Source organism: Stylophora pistillata, chromosome 14, assembly GCF_964205215.1.
Source record: "Stylophora pistillata chromosome 14, jaStyPist1.2, whole genome shotgun sequence".
Classification (NCBI taxonomy): Eukaryota; Metazoa; Cnidaria; class Anthozoa; order Scleractinia; family Pocilloporidae; genus Stylophora; species Stylophora pistillata.
This window is the reverse complement of record NC_142532.1, coordinates 7293821-7308178: the sequence shown is the minus strand read 5'-3', so window position 1 is coordinate 7308178 and position 14358 is coordinate 7293821. Positions and strand designations below refer to the sequence as shown.

The 14358-nt window shown below is 39.0% G+C and overlaps 2 protein-coding genes across 2 annotated transcripts; one reads left to right on the top strand and one right to left on the bottom strand.

Moving 5' to 3' along the window:
- Positions 1–1014: 1014 nt before the first annotated feature.
- Positions 1015–2031, bottom strand: LOC148716337 (uncharacterized). The gene has a single exon (XM_088744568.1). The coding sequence runs from the start codon at positions 2029–2031 to the stop codon at positions 1015–1017; it is 1017 nt and encodes a 338-aa protein (XP_088600694.1).
- Positions 2032–4416: 2385 nt separating this feature from the next.
- LOC111329469 (eukaryotic translation initiation factor 3 subunit K) lies at positions 4417–13096 on the top strand. Its single transcript, XM_022934180.2, has 9 exons — positions 4417–4517; positions 4985–5033; positions 6154–6203; positions 6467–6587; positions 8015–8089; positions 9158–9224; positions 10606–10683; positions 11741–11866; positions 12785–13096. Exons 1-9 carry the CDS (start codon positions 4465–4467, stop codon positions 12814–12816), a joined length of 651 nt encoding a protein of 216 aa, XP_022789915.1. The 5' UTR covers positions 4417–4464; the 3' UTR covers positions 12817–13096.
- The last annotated feature ends 1262 nt before the right edge of the window (positions 13097–14358 follow it).

The window sequence follows — 14358 nt, the reverse complement described above, 5'->3', positions numbered from 1 at the left end:
GCAGCCCTTCCGCCGATCGCCCTTTTATGAATCCCCATTGATTTTCGTTGGAAAGGCCATTTTCATTGATAAAGTTGTCGATGTTTCGGCATACGGTGGCCTCCAAGATTTTACTGGGAATGCTTAGCATTTGAAGTGGCCTGTAGTTACTTCTATCTGTAGAATCGCCCTTCTCAAAAACAGTGTGCATTCGTAATGTCTTCCACAGGGAGGGCACCCTGGAATGCTCAAGACAAAGTTTAAATAAAGGTTGGAGGCCTCTAATGATGGATTCACCACACAGCTCGAGATCTCTGGGAAAGACGCTACACCAAAGGGGAGACGGGTGTATCGGAATAGGCCAAGGTGAGTATTGATCGTTACGTACTGTCTCGACTCCTCATCCAAAAGCACTTGCTGGTACGCTGAAGACAAGTCCAGCTTGGTAAACTTTTCCCCTCCATTTAACTGGGTGAACAGGTCATCAGCCGTAGGCATTGGGTGTTCCGGTACATCCAAAACAGGGTTAATCGTTACCTTGTAATCACCACAGATTCGAACACTGCCGTCAGGTTTCAGCACGGGGACGATGGGCGTGGCCCAATCCGAAAAATCCACTTTTTCCAGCACACCGATCTTTTCCAGTCTTTGAAGTTCGTCAGCAATCTTCTCTTTTAACGCGAACGGTACTGGTCTGGGTTTAAAGAACTGCGACACTGCGTTTTCTTTAAGCTTCAAATGTGCAGTAACTCCTTTAATGATTCCCAGATTACCATCAAATAACGATGAATACTTCGTTCGAAGTGAGTCCAACTTGTTAACCGATTCTAAGGAAATCTGCTTGATCTGTCCCCAGTCCAACTTCAACACGGACAGCCAATCGCGACCCATTAACACTGGACTATCATTTCCTGTGATAACAACCGGTAATACTGCTTCTTGATCGCGGTATGCTACTTGAACTCTAGCTTCTCCAATAACAGGAATTTCGTGACCAGAATAACTTCGTAGTTTCACGTGTGTGCGTTCCACAGGTTATGACGCGAGAACATCAGTCCAAATACTCTTGGGAATAATAGTTACAGAAGCTCTAGTGTCAAGTTCCATGTCCACAGTTTTCCCATTGATTGCTACTGGTACAATAAACCCTTTACGTGTTCCACGGGAGTCTGGGACTGTAAAAATGGGCCAATCACTTCCGCTCACTGATTGTCTGACTGCCACATCTTCTTCGACGAAACGAACCTTCTGCTGTTTCTTCTTTTTTTTCCCAAATTTCGACTTTGCGCTCCACTTTTTCTTCCCATTTTCAGGTTTTTGCTCCTTCTCAGGAAATTTCTTCACAATGTGACCCACCTTTTGACAACCATGACACTTGGAATTGCGAAAGAAACACATGTCCGACGAGTGATTGACTTTTCCACAACGAAAGCACTCAGGAAATGTAGCTGCCACTTTTTTTACTTCTTCCACACTTCCTCCATGCAAAGCAGTGGTTTCCTTCTCGGTCAGTTCCACAGCACACGCCCTCTCGACAGCCGTTTGTAAAGTTAAGTCCGCTACCGCGAGTAACTTGCGTTGAATCGTTCGCTCCTTTAAACCACATACGAATCGATCCCGAATCGCCTCTTCGCGATAACCGCCAAACTCACAAGTCTCAGCCAACTTTTTCAATCTAGCAACGAAATCTCTTATTGCTTCCGACTCTTGCTGTTCCGCCTTGTGGAACTTGAAACGCTCGGCTATGACTATCGGCTTCGGATCCAGGTGCTTGGCCAAATTATCCACAATTTCCGCAAAAGACAAATCTTTCGGCCTTCTTGGAGATACAATGCTTCTAAGTAACACATACATCTTATTACCCATTAAGGTAAGTGTTGTTGGTACCTTTTTTGCTTCCAACACATTGTTGACCTCGAAGAACATTTCCATTCGCTCGACATAATGCTTCCAGTCTGAGCCCGGTACAAACTCCTCAACTCGACCGATGAGCGAATTCACTGCCACCATATGTTGTGCCGTCGGATTCGTCGGTTCCTCTCCTTCAGCCATCCTCGTCGCCAGTTGTTGTGTCTTACTGCAGAAAAGTGACGCCAATCCTTGGTTAAAACGGCCGACCGAACTTTAATAATCACTACCTAAACTACAGTTACACAATCTCAGTATGCATGCAACTTAACTATATATGTTTACTCTCTGGGACCTCTCATGTCATGTATCTTACACCTAGTGATGGTTCCTATTATTTAAATCCTAATTCATTAACACTATAACATTAATTAAACCCTAGTTCATTAACACTATAACAAATTTGATCTAACTTTCACTTTTCTCTCTGGTATGTGGGCCTTTATATGTTGTTATACAGTGTGTTAAAGGCATACTCAGCATCATCAATGTCATCGAAGATGTTTATAACAGACCACGGAGCGTTTTCCATGTCCTGCTGAAGTGCTTTAGTGTCCACCTGTTAATATTTTCTGGTGATGATTATTTTAGGTGGAACTTTATCTCTCTTAAACTTAACCACTGCAAAAACTAAGCAGTGGTCCGACATCCCAGGGTCATAGACACCAGAGTTGACAATCTTTGAGGTATTACTAGTTATGACTAGATCAATCAAAGTACTTGAGGAACTGGCTATCCTCGTAGGTTGTGCGATGACGCAAACCTCGCAAACTTTTAGACACGTTCTCTTGTGCTACCTGCGAAAGTATTCAGTATAATTTCCGGTAAGATTTCGCGGACAATCTGATCGATTTCTCTTACATTGTGTGCTGAGACTGAAACTTTTCACCGCGGGCAAAGCTTCGTCGTACGGCCCAAACAAGCATAGTGAGCAACAGAGCTTGTTGTATATGTACGTGTTAAAACACACGAAAGGACTCCAAAGGACACTTCACTCTGATTGAGCAGAAAAACACAAAGATTTTCTGGCACCAATCAGATGCCAGAACGACTGCGACCGTTTGGAACTAGTCTTGTAAGACAATGTCCCCAGGGGCTCTTCTGCCCTTAACTTGAAATCGACTCACAGGCCCTGGTTCTCCGAGGATGGTCAAGTCGATGAGTTTACTAGGGTCCAGGTTGACCGCGCATTAACGGTCTCTCGGCTGCACAAGAAGTTCCTTCCACGCATTAGAAGAATTCAGAACGGCCGTTAATTTGAAATTCTCGCTTGTTTGGTTGCTCGACAAACCGACTTTTGTAGGATTTTTTATAATATATATTATTAAAAACTAGATCATTGGATAATGCAATTCAAGACTTTTTATTGGCTTAGCCATTATGGTATATCAGCCAATATACCATAATCTACAAATATGGCCATCGTACGTGTCCGCTTAATATTAAAAGGGAGCTAAAAATTTAATAAAATTTTATACTTAATTTAACGTTTTTAATAAAACAATTATTCCACTCGCTCTTGTTGGATATGAGATGATTATAGCCAACTCAGCGCCACGCGCCTCGTTGGCTATCTATCATCTCATATCCAAAGCGCGCTCGTGGAATAATTGTTGAATATAATAATATAGATTGATTGCTATAGTGCATTTCCATGTAAATGCTCTAATGCGCTTTGCAACACTGTGCGGGGGACATTTCCAGACTGCCGGCGGCAGTTTACAATTAATAGGAGAAATTTTACAGATGCCCCCTCCCCACATTCCCAGTAAACAGGCCAGACCACATCCCCGTAATCTCGTGATGTGGGTTCTTTAACGTCCCTTGCCGAGATTAACTAATTTTTTTCGGTGAACCTAAAGGGCAACTGTTTGGCTTTTGTGCTGCCAAGTTTTGACTTGAGGGAAAGTATTTAAGTGTTGTTTTCGATCGATTTTGGCAAGCATGTGTCAACAGAAGTTTCCAACCTTCCCGTATTTTGTGCACGGGGATTTAGGACGTCAAGCTAAAACAGATCAAAACTGCCTCAAATCGTGAGGAGAACAACACAGACTACTCTCTACGAAGGTAAGACTTTATTTCTTTGATTAATTCACACAACTTTACATTTACGGAGCTCAAAAGCAAGTCCAACTAAACCACTATACAAACTCTTTAATTATTCACCGTGAAAGAGCCTGTGACAGAGCTTGGGCTACCTGTGACTCTCTCCAATAAAGTATGGAAGTCAACTATCACAGTATTTATTGTCGAAGTGATAAAGTGGCGGGCAAACCGAGTGGTAACCGCGTTGGGCAGCCGCGTTTTTTCAAGTTTTGGCACGAAAATCTTGGATACTCAGCTGTAGGCTTCGGGTTTGATTCATGATTGTGATGACGTGTTCTAACAAGTCTATTTATTGATCTCCCTACTCATTCCCACTTGATCATGTTTTTATATAGAAAATAACCTCAGAGTCTCCTCGACTTTTACATAAGCGCGTGGATTCCCGCGCGTTACACGAGTTTTAATGAGGATGAAAGAGAGGCTGCTAGAACCCAGGATTACCATTTGTTAATAATTCATCATCTATTCAAGATGGCGGAAGACATGAGAGAGAAGGTGGCCCAACTTTTGAAGGGAATAGATAGGTACGTACAGTCAAACACTAGCCATTAATTTTGAAAAACACTGCCAGATATAAGTTCCTTGACATCAGTGGAAAGATCCCGGTTTTAAAAACCGACTTTGGACGTCTGACAATCTTTTCTCTGCCCACGTGTGAGTTCTAAACCCTGAAACTATTTCTATGTATGATTTTGCCATTGACTAATTTACTCCTCGGTTTGTTTATTTTGTCGATTGACAACTAGACTTTCAGAGGGAATTTCAGGGGTTGCTGATTGAGGATGAGACAAAATTTGGTGTATGAATGATACCCAAACAACGGTTCTTTGACCGGCAAAAGTGAAGTGATTGTAGTTACAAAATTAACATATGAGAATCAAAAATTGAAAAACACTCCTAGTGGAAGTGAAGAGGTCACTCTGAAGAAGAATTTGATTCTCATATTGGAACATAGCTTGTGAAGAAATATGTATTCGTTTGTTTTTCCCAGATACAACCCTGAAAATCTCACAAACTTGGAGGGCTATGTTCATTTTCAAGTAAGGCTTATGGTCACAAACTTGTCAATTCTGACCACCATACTTAAGTTTTAAATTGAATTAATTTATAAGTGCTTTCATCTAGTAACTAAAAGTACATAGATTAAATGTGGAACCTGTAGCATGAAAAATTTGTGGGTTGTATTTTGTATATGGCTGATATTTTAAGGTTAGTGGAAATAAATTCGTGCAGTTTACAACAAACTCTAGGACTGTTGTCTAGCAGTGTTCAGTGGTCCCTGGTACCTTACTTTTGCTCTTGGGCAACTCAGAAATCTTAGTTTTTTCATAAAAAGCATATGCAGGGCATCCTGGATTTCACAGTTTCGGAGCAATGGGCTTCCTTCAATCTTTCTTAGAGCACAGCCTTGACCTCAATATTAGCTATAAACAAACTTTGGTAATTTTGTCTTTTTTTAAGCAACAGAAAATTAACAGGAAATAAAACTGGATCATTTCATATTTCATCACTTTTCAGTTGCACCACACTCTAGTCAGCTCCAAGAAGTTAACAATTGATTACACCTCCAAAATAGAGCTAAAAGCCTGCCATCATACCCTGCCTACTCCATGGGAGCTTTTTTCCATATGGAATTTTTTTTCCATACTAACTTATCTTAAAGAATTTAGATTAAGATGCGTATGGAAAGATGAAAATATCAAATTCAACAAAATTTTTATGTTAAACCATAACAGCACAATTTTCAAGATCAGAATGAATTCCATTATCAGTCAGAAATTATTAAATGTGACAGTTTGATTTAAGATAAACTTGGTGTATCAGCAAGTATGTTGAAACTCCTCCGAAGGAGTTAGATTTACTTTGTAAGTTGGACAAAATTTTGTATCTTATCAACTTACTGACAAGATAACCAAACCCTTTTCTTTGCAAAATAAACCTACACTTGAAAGAAGATGTGATTCAGTGATGACACAGGCATGCTCCAGGAAAAAGAACTCCAGGTGCTCCCAGTTGGAGTGAAACATATGAGCACTGAGCTAAAGGAGACCTTCAGAAGGCTAGGTCTATGGTGACAACCTACACTTCTTGAGAAAATAGCTTAAATTTCCATATTATCAAATGACCATGAACTAATATGTGTTTTGATTTGTTCATTAGGTCTACAACAATGCTTATGATTTGGATGCAAATTTGGCAGTTCTGAAGTTGTAAGTGTACTCATACATGCTCAGTGTCTACTTGTAAGCTTGAGTGATGTAACAGTGTATTGTAAATAATATATACAAACAATTGTGGTAAGCCTAATGTATAATTTTTGGCTATAAAATGAATCCTTTATTGACTTTGCTTGTTTTGTCCTCATAACAGAATATAGATAGACCTTCCCCCCCTTTCTTTTTTTTCTTATACATTGTATACACTTAGGAATGTTTTAAGTCAGGTGTTAACAACTTTTAATTTTTCTTTTTAGGTACCAGTTCAATCCTGCATATCATCAAACAACAGTTACCATGCAGATTCTATTGAAGGCCCTCATGATGTTGCCCAATGCTGACTTCATTATGTGCAGATGTCTTATTGATGATGCCAATGTATCTTTTGTCCTATGAGCTTACATCACATTACTTTGGAAACAACTAATATTTCATTAGAACTTGGAAATTGTTCACTGCAGGTTTTCAAAGCCAGAAAGACATCCTGTTTGCTACAAAACTCAAAATAGTGAAAACACTAAAGCCAAACAGAACATCAAATCATAACTGTCCTTAAAGCAACAAACACTTTTGACATATTTTAAAGAAGTTCATGGTTTGTTCAATTTCACAGTAAGACTCAAGACCCAGGCTAAATAAGTAAGAATCCCTCCTTTCTTTCTATCCATCCAGGTTATGTTTGTTCTACCAACAAAGCAGCCACTTTTCCCACAAAGTTTGATGTTTTAAGCATGATAACCACAACAATTATCTTGCACGTTGTTAATCTCTTAAGCTTCTCCCCATACTATCTGAATGTTACAGTATCCAGCAAACATGTCATGAGAATACTTAAACTTGTCAGATAGAAGTTGTTATCTTGATCTACCTATGAACAATGACGAGCTTTAGGCATGATGATTGACAACCTTTGAACAATTTGAAAGCACGAGGACAACTTTGAAAGCTTTAAAGGCTGATAGTTTCTAAAGAAATTGTTTGGCGCTGCGTCGGTGGGGGTAACGAAATAACTTGAATATATCAACAAAGTTGAAATGGTAAATTGGCCACTGTTACGGTGGCCAATTTACCATTTCAACTTTGTTGATATATTCAAATTATTTTGAAAGCTTTAGACAGGAATCTGAACTCAGATGAATATTTGCACTGCCTTTGCATTGTTTTATATCCTTGTTTGGATCAAATTGATCAATTGATTTCTTTTGTTCTCAATTAAACTACCAATAAAATTTGAATACGTTTTAATTTACTAACTGAATGCTGCGGAAATGTGTGTTTTCTGAGTGAGATGCTTTTCTTTTGTTCATTTTAATCATCAAAGCAATAGGCTTATGAAGTTTTCCATTTTTTACAGCAATACAGCATTGAAACACTTTTCTGTTTTGAAACTTTTACATTCATATCAGTTTGTTTGAAAATGGAATTCTCTGAATATAGTCTCAGCTTATAGCCAAGTATTTTCAATTTACATGTTTTAAGAACCTTCCCAATTAAAACAGACGGAAGTTTAGAGTCTCAGCTTATAGCTGAGTTTGGCTTATAGATGAATAAATATGGTAACTATAAATTCTCATACCTAATTTAAAAGGAAATGTGAAGTGGCTCGAGTGGAGAATTAACAATCAGATCTTGGGGGTTAGTGGTTAAGATCATCTTTACAAGACTGTGATTTTCAGTTATGACCAAAAATGAGATCAGAGATTAGGACTAGAAATGTTTATGGCTAAAAAGTGATAAATGCTCTTTATTATATTTTCTGGCAACTTTCAACATAATATACACACTACCTTAACTCTACAAAATAGCAACAAGATCAAGCCATAGCACGAGTCATTAAACTTGCCGAGTTGTTGGAAACATGTAACTTTTTGGAGGCATGGGTAAGAGTTGTTTAATTATCTTTGTTTGTGTCTTTGTGTTGAAAATTTTGATAAAATGACATTTGATAAATTGTTATGAAGAGTTATTACAATATGGAAGCACTAACTGATTTATTTATGGTTTTCAGTGGTGTAGGGAGTTGATGACTTTGTGCATTAATTAGATGGCTTTTAATTTCTGAAACAAAGGCAAAAGGCCTTAGGAGGGAGGGGAGTTCTCTTAAAAAATATTTGGAGGTTTAGAGGATTTAATTCTAATTTGCTCATTTTCATGCATGCAAAGCAGTTTGGCTTTATTTGGCAACGTTAAGATTAGAGAAAATGTAAAGCAAATTATTCTATGGAATGTGATAACAAATTTTCTGAAGGTTAGTAAACTTTTTGTAACAATACTTACATTGTCTTTTTTTTAACACTTACTGTTCACAACTTAGACACTTTGTTTAAAGTAAAGCATCGTGCTTGAAGTGGCTGTTTTGTTAGTTAGTGACTGGCATTTAATGAGAAACCTGATTATTTACTTATTAATTACAGTCGAACCTCAATTATCCAGACTCATTAGGAATAGACGAAATAGTCTGGATGATTGAGGGTCCGGATAATTGAGAATATGAAAATTAATGAGGAACAAAAAAATGATTAAATTAAGAAAGCGACAAATATTTTTCTCCTTTCTTGCAGAATTATAGACTGTTTATCTTTTATTGAAAAAATAAAAAATAAATGAAGTTTATCCTGCACACCATGCTCAATGAGCCAATAAGGTGTTAAATCTTATATAGCAACAAAACAACTCCAAGCCAATCAAACCTCATTCGAATGTTCTTCATTAGTTAAAACATGTGCAAGTGCTGCTTTTACTTTTTGAAAGCAAAACAAACTTGCCTTTACTTCACTTTTCAATGCTGTGGTTTTGAAAAGAATATGGCTACGGATCTTGGTAATGACTAATAAATATTCATGACAAAATTGGGACCAGAGAAAAAGTCTGGATAATTGTGGTCCAGATAACTGAGGTTTGACTGTAACTAAACCAAAAGTCACTCCTGTGAATGATTTCATTTTCAGAAATATCTAAATGAGGACACTTCCCTTGTTGATGGAATTGTAGGATTTCATGATGCAATTAGAAAATGTGAGTAATGCAATGAGAACTTGTTAGCACAGGTAAAACGCTTTTGGATGGATGGCAAGTGTAGTATCCCATAATTTCACAAGTTTGCTAAAGAACTTCATGAAACTTCCCACATTCACTCTTTAGGTAAACTACCTTAATCTCACACCTCGGGCATATGTCAGACATGTATGCCTGCTGCTCAAAACATCAATCTTACACCTGCAGAGCAATTCGTGATTTATGAAAGATACTTTACTATCACAGCCTCAACTGATTTATTTTCACAGAGGAAAAGTATGCTCCAGAAACCATATAATTTTAATCTCTGTTGTCAATCCTTCCACTTCAAATATTTATCCCAACGGTAATTCTCCCTACTGTCTGCTACAGGGCTCGACACTTACAGTAGCCGACTAGCCACAGACTAGTAGAAATTCAGTTGCGGCAAGTGGTTTTCGATTTCCACTAGCCGGTTTTGCTGGTAAACTAACTGAAATTGTTGTAACGTTATAAGTTGTCACTAGCCACTTGGCTAGTAATTTGAAAAGATAGTGTCGATCTCTGCTGCTATACAATTTTTGTAAGTTCTGAGAATTTGGTGTTGGATCAACTAACGATCCTCTTATTTACATTACTCTTGATTCTCATCACTTTTCTGCTTGATATTGTACTAATTTGTAAGGAGAAACCCAGGCTTGGTCACTCAAGGGAATTAAAGGGTTGAGGAGTAGCCGAAAAGAATGACTTGTTTTCATGGTTTGAGATTTGTAAGAGTAACTAATTGTTCGAAAAGGTTTACGGTCAATTCGCAACCACAGCAAGCTCGCCACCACAATACTCGCCACCGCAATACTCGCCACCGCAATACTCGCCACCGCAATACTCGCCACCACAAAACTCGCCACCATTCGAAGTCAAGTTGCCACTGGTGGCGATTTGACTTAAACGTTACGTGTAGCCTCTCGTGTGAAACTTACATCAAATGAAAGGTAATGTGTAGTAGTATATTGCGAAAAGGGAAAGGAACATAGAAGTTAGGTGCAGCGTCTCAATAAAGGAACGTTAAACGAAACAGAACCACCACCGGTGGCGATTCGACTTCGAGCGGTGGCGAGTTTTGTGGTGGTGAATTGACCGGATACTACAGAAAATTGTGTTCAGATATACTGGTACTGAAAAATTTGGTTTTAAATGCTGCCATTGGAAAACAACATGCAAAACTAAAAGCCACACTTCACAAACAGCTTCTACTCTGGTTAAGGCAAACAATCGATACTTGAAACAGATCATCATATAAACTTATTGATGATGATAAGATTAAGAATACTAGTTATCATAGTTTGATCTACATGTATTGCATGTATAGCTCATATCAAAGTTTGATAAAAATTTGATACAGATGCAAGCTACGTCATAGGAATAACATACCAAACCATCGATAAAACCCACATATCGGAACTTCTTGGAGGTCTTCAAGGTTGGTATGCTTAAATTATCTTTTGAAAATAAATGCTGCAATCCTGAAAATGTCAGTGAGAAGGCCATATGAACCCTTAACACCCCATGATTGGTATCCATATTCCTCATACTGTTCTCTATACATTTACCACGGTAATGATACTGGCAATATATGTTCGACAATCAAGAGCTTCTCGGGTAGGTGAAGGCAGCATGGTCGAGTGGTCAGCGTGTCGGACTTGTGATCCGTCGTTCCCGGGTTCAAGTCCCGCCCTGACCTCTGCCCGGATTTGTTTCACGGTAGCCCCGAGTTTCGAATCCTCGGCCATGCTTGTAATATAGCCAACTGGTTTGCCTTCGGCTAGTTGGGATTCTTAATAATGTTACTTTCAATTTGAATTATTTGTTTGAGTTGTTTGGTGGAAAACCTGTAAACTAGCTTCTAGCTAAGTGTTTCTCCACGTTAAACTGTCTATTTATTTTTTATATTTTTATTTTATCATTTTCCTTATTCTTATGGTCTTGATGTTTGATTTAACAGTTGTTACTGTAAGAAGAAACAAGAAGCCGATCACTTTTAAGAGTTAAATTGTTAATCACATTTCATAAATTTTGTGTATTGTCTCTCCTTGACTTGACCGTTCCTCTAAATGTGGCCCAACCTTCCAAGGCAATCACTTTTTGCTTGTGCACGTCTCTATTGGAAACCGCAAAACCGCAGGAAAAAAGTAATCATAAACCGCGAAAAAACTAGAGCAAAACCGAAAACCGTATACAAAACCGTCAAAACCGATAAATTTTCACATGATCCCTGTTATCAAAACCCCAAGCCGTGAGCTGGGTACTATTCTTTGCTTTAAAAGCAATTTGCTAAGTACGCGAAGCTTAAGGTGTAAGAAGTGAAGACGGAAACGTCAAACATCAAGTAGCTGTTTCGCGTTATCCATAAACGTCATGTCTAACCTCATTCCTTCTTTTCCTGCATAAGTTGTTGGTCTTTCACAGGTTGCCAAACCCGTATAAAGTCAAAGTGAGACCACTGACTCTCATTTGAATTTTCTCCTTGTTATTTCCAGGAGAAGAGTTGGACGAGTGGATAAAAGCTCAAAACTGGACAATTAAAGAAGATGGCAGAGTATTTGTCAGCAACCAAGAGGCGCACATTAAGTCCAAGAACATTGCAGAGAAAATCGACTTAGACAGTGAGTTATATTGAATTATTGACGCTAGTGGCCAGATTTCCAAATACTGCAACATTGTAGATAGGGCACCCTCAAATTTCGATTTCATCCTCAGACGTTATTTCCGATAAAAACTGTTCTTTCCTGTCATCATTGTTAGAAGTAGATATCATTGAGACGCTCTTTAATTGTCCTTCTAAAACGCGTATCAAAATCGGTCATGACTCCTGTCCAGTTATGGGGAATTTTGAGACCGTAACCAGCTCCTTTGTTCACACGCTTTCTTGTAAGCCTGGCACTGTGACACTACAGCGGCAATTTACGGCCGTGCATGAAAAGCATTCTCATAAGACAACCATCTATTGTCCAGGGGAACCTTTTTACAACCCGAGGGTGTCTGCGTCCCGGGGCTACCTGCGCACGAGACCTTTCTCTGTCGATGTGTCTGGACGGGCAGCGGGGAAACTGGATGAAATATATCAGGGGGGGGGGTGTCATCAACAAAGTTGCAGGGAAAAGAAAAAAAAAACAAAGTTTCCTTTGGTAGTTGGACTTATTTCCTCAAGCTTTTGAAGTCTTTACTGGAAACGTTTTGGGTTGCGCAATGGGCCTTCGCGAAAACTGCTTTGTTGCGATTGGCTGTTATGATTCGTTGAGGTCTGGTTTTTCGACACTCATTAGCACTGTACGTGCTGTACTTTTAGTCTAGTAAAAACTAACGAAAGAGAAGGACTCAAGCAACTCAAAGGATATTCACGACAATTACTTGTTGTAAGTGTTTTAAAGAGTCTCCAAAATTGCTTCTGTTTTGCTATCTATTTGGACCGTTAAGTCTTTTAGAAATTTTAGGAAATTTTCACTTTCCAGTAATTGCTCGGTTGGTTGGTTTTGGTTGGTACTTCCTTCTAAGCAACTCAATTCAGTGTCATTTTTTTCCAGGTGTTGCTGGGATAATTTCTGCAGCCAAGTGAAAAAATTTTTGTCTGATTACTCATTTCTTCACCTAACGTCGCTCCTCTTACCTATCTTAACCTTATTTTACTGAAGTAATGAATGACGTATTTCTTTGCCCAAAAAGGGAAAGGACAGTGAACCGTTATATTGTGAGGCACGATTCCCTGGCACTCTGCCACTTTGTTACGATTTTCATTTTCAAGTGCCGCAACAGGGAAGGAAAGGCAAGGCAAGCAGAGGAAGCGGAATGTGTAACTGGAGACAAGTTGATTGAAATAAATTGCGCGTTCAATGTTACAGTAATTTCACTTTAACTTGCATTTTATTTCACCAATGTTAAAAAGAACGAAACCTCTCCACCCAAAGCATATTAAAGTATTACGCCCCATTTGTGTGGCTCGTGCAAGCTTAAAAATTTTCTCGGGTTTGAACATCTTTTAGTTAATAGGCCATTTTACAGTTGTGTACTTAGTGTCCAAGCCTTTGATTCAGAGTGAGGCTAAAGATGACCCTGTTGTGATAGAGACCTGTATCTAGTTAGCATGATAACAAACTGATTTACATATGAAAGGCAGCAAGGCTTGTATCATAACAAGGTCATCTCTAGCCTCACTCCCGTTCAAAGGCTTGGCAACCAAGCACACAACTGTAAAATGGAATATTCACGTGATTGGCGCTGAACATGGCGGCTACGACAAAATTTGCTCTGCTATCTTTTTTATTCTTTGTGTAGTTTGAGCCTCATTTCGGCTCCCGTTATCCACGCTAGATATCCTGAAGATGCAACAGCCAATGCAGGGAAAGTAAATATATATTTTATAAGTCCTGTTTTTCGTCCAAGCCGCTTTCACATCGCCAAACAAGGTTTCTTCACCACAAGAATTCCGTTTCGAAAGCCCACCAAACACGGGTTCGTCTCCTTGATTGTTCCTGGCCACGACCAACCTATTGACATCACGGTGTACATGGATATTCCTTCTAATCCTGGCCCCGGTCTGGCTCCAGAACACCAAACTAATTTTAGTAACATCGACAAGTTGTCTCAGGATGGTACCACTGCGAGTCATTTACATATCCGCCAAACACCAAAGTTACAGTTCTCAAGAAAAGATCTGATAGCCTTGCGAAAGAACTACCGGTCAATCCTCTCAGCACTTTGTTCGAACGGGTTATTCAAGTACCGAGGCAAGCGGGCAGGGATTAGGGAAATAATCAAGATCAAGTTTTACAGCCACGTTTAGAAGAAATAATTTTGACTTGTAGGATATGTTTTCTCAGTTGAATAATTATTCGTAATCAAGTGACAACAATCAACCAAGGCGTTTAACAGTTCCCGTGAGAATAACACATCGTGCCATACCTTACTATTGTCCAAGACAAAGGTTCATCAACACAAATAACCTTCGCTCGATCCAACTTTGTGCCGTCCCTTTCTCTGTCTAATGTTATGAGTCTGGCGCCAAAAATGGACGAAATTCGAAATTTCCTTGGTGATCAGAAATTTGATGTATTTTGTAGAACCGAAACTTCGCTTAAAAATTTAGTTGACGACGGCGTAA

What these genes read in the sequence shown, in the direction of transcription:
- LOC148716337 (XM_088744568.1), bottom strand. Translation starts at nt 2,031, where the DNA reads ATGGCTGAAGGAGAGGAACCGACGAATCCGACGGCACAACATATGGTG.
- LOC111329469 (XM_022934180.2), top strand. Translation starts at nt 4,465, where the DNA reads ATGGCGGAAGACATGAGAGAGAAGGTGGCCCAACTTTTGAAGGGAATA. An exon ending in GTCTTATTGATGATGCCAAT is followed by an intron (nt 6,588 to 8,014) that starts GTATCTTTTGTC and finishes TCTACAAAATAG; the next exon opens with CAACAAGATCAAGCCATAGC. An exon ending in AGAGAAAATCGACTTAGACA is followed by an intron (nt 11,867 to 12,784) that starts GTGAGTTATATT and finishes ATTTTTTTCCAG; the next exon opens with GTGTTGCTGGGATAATTTCT.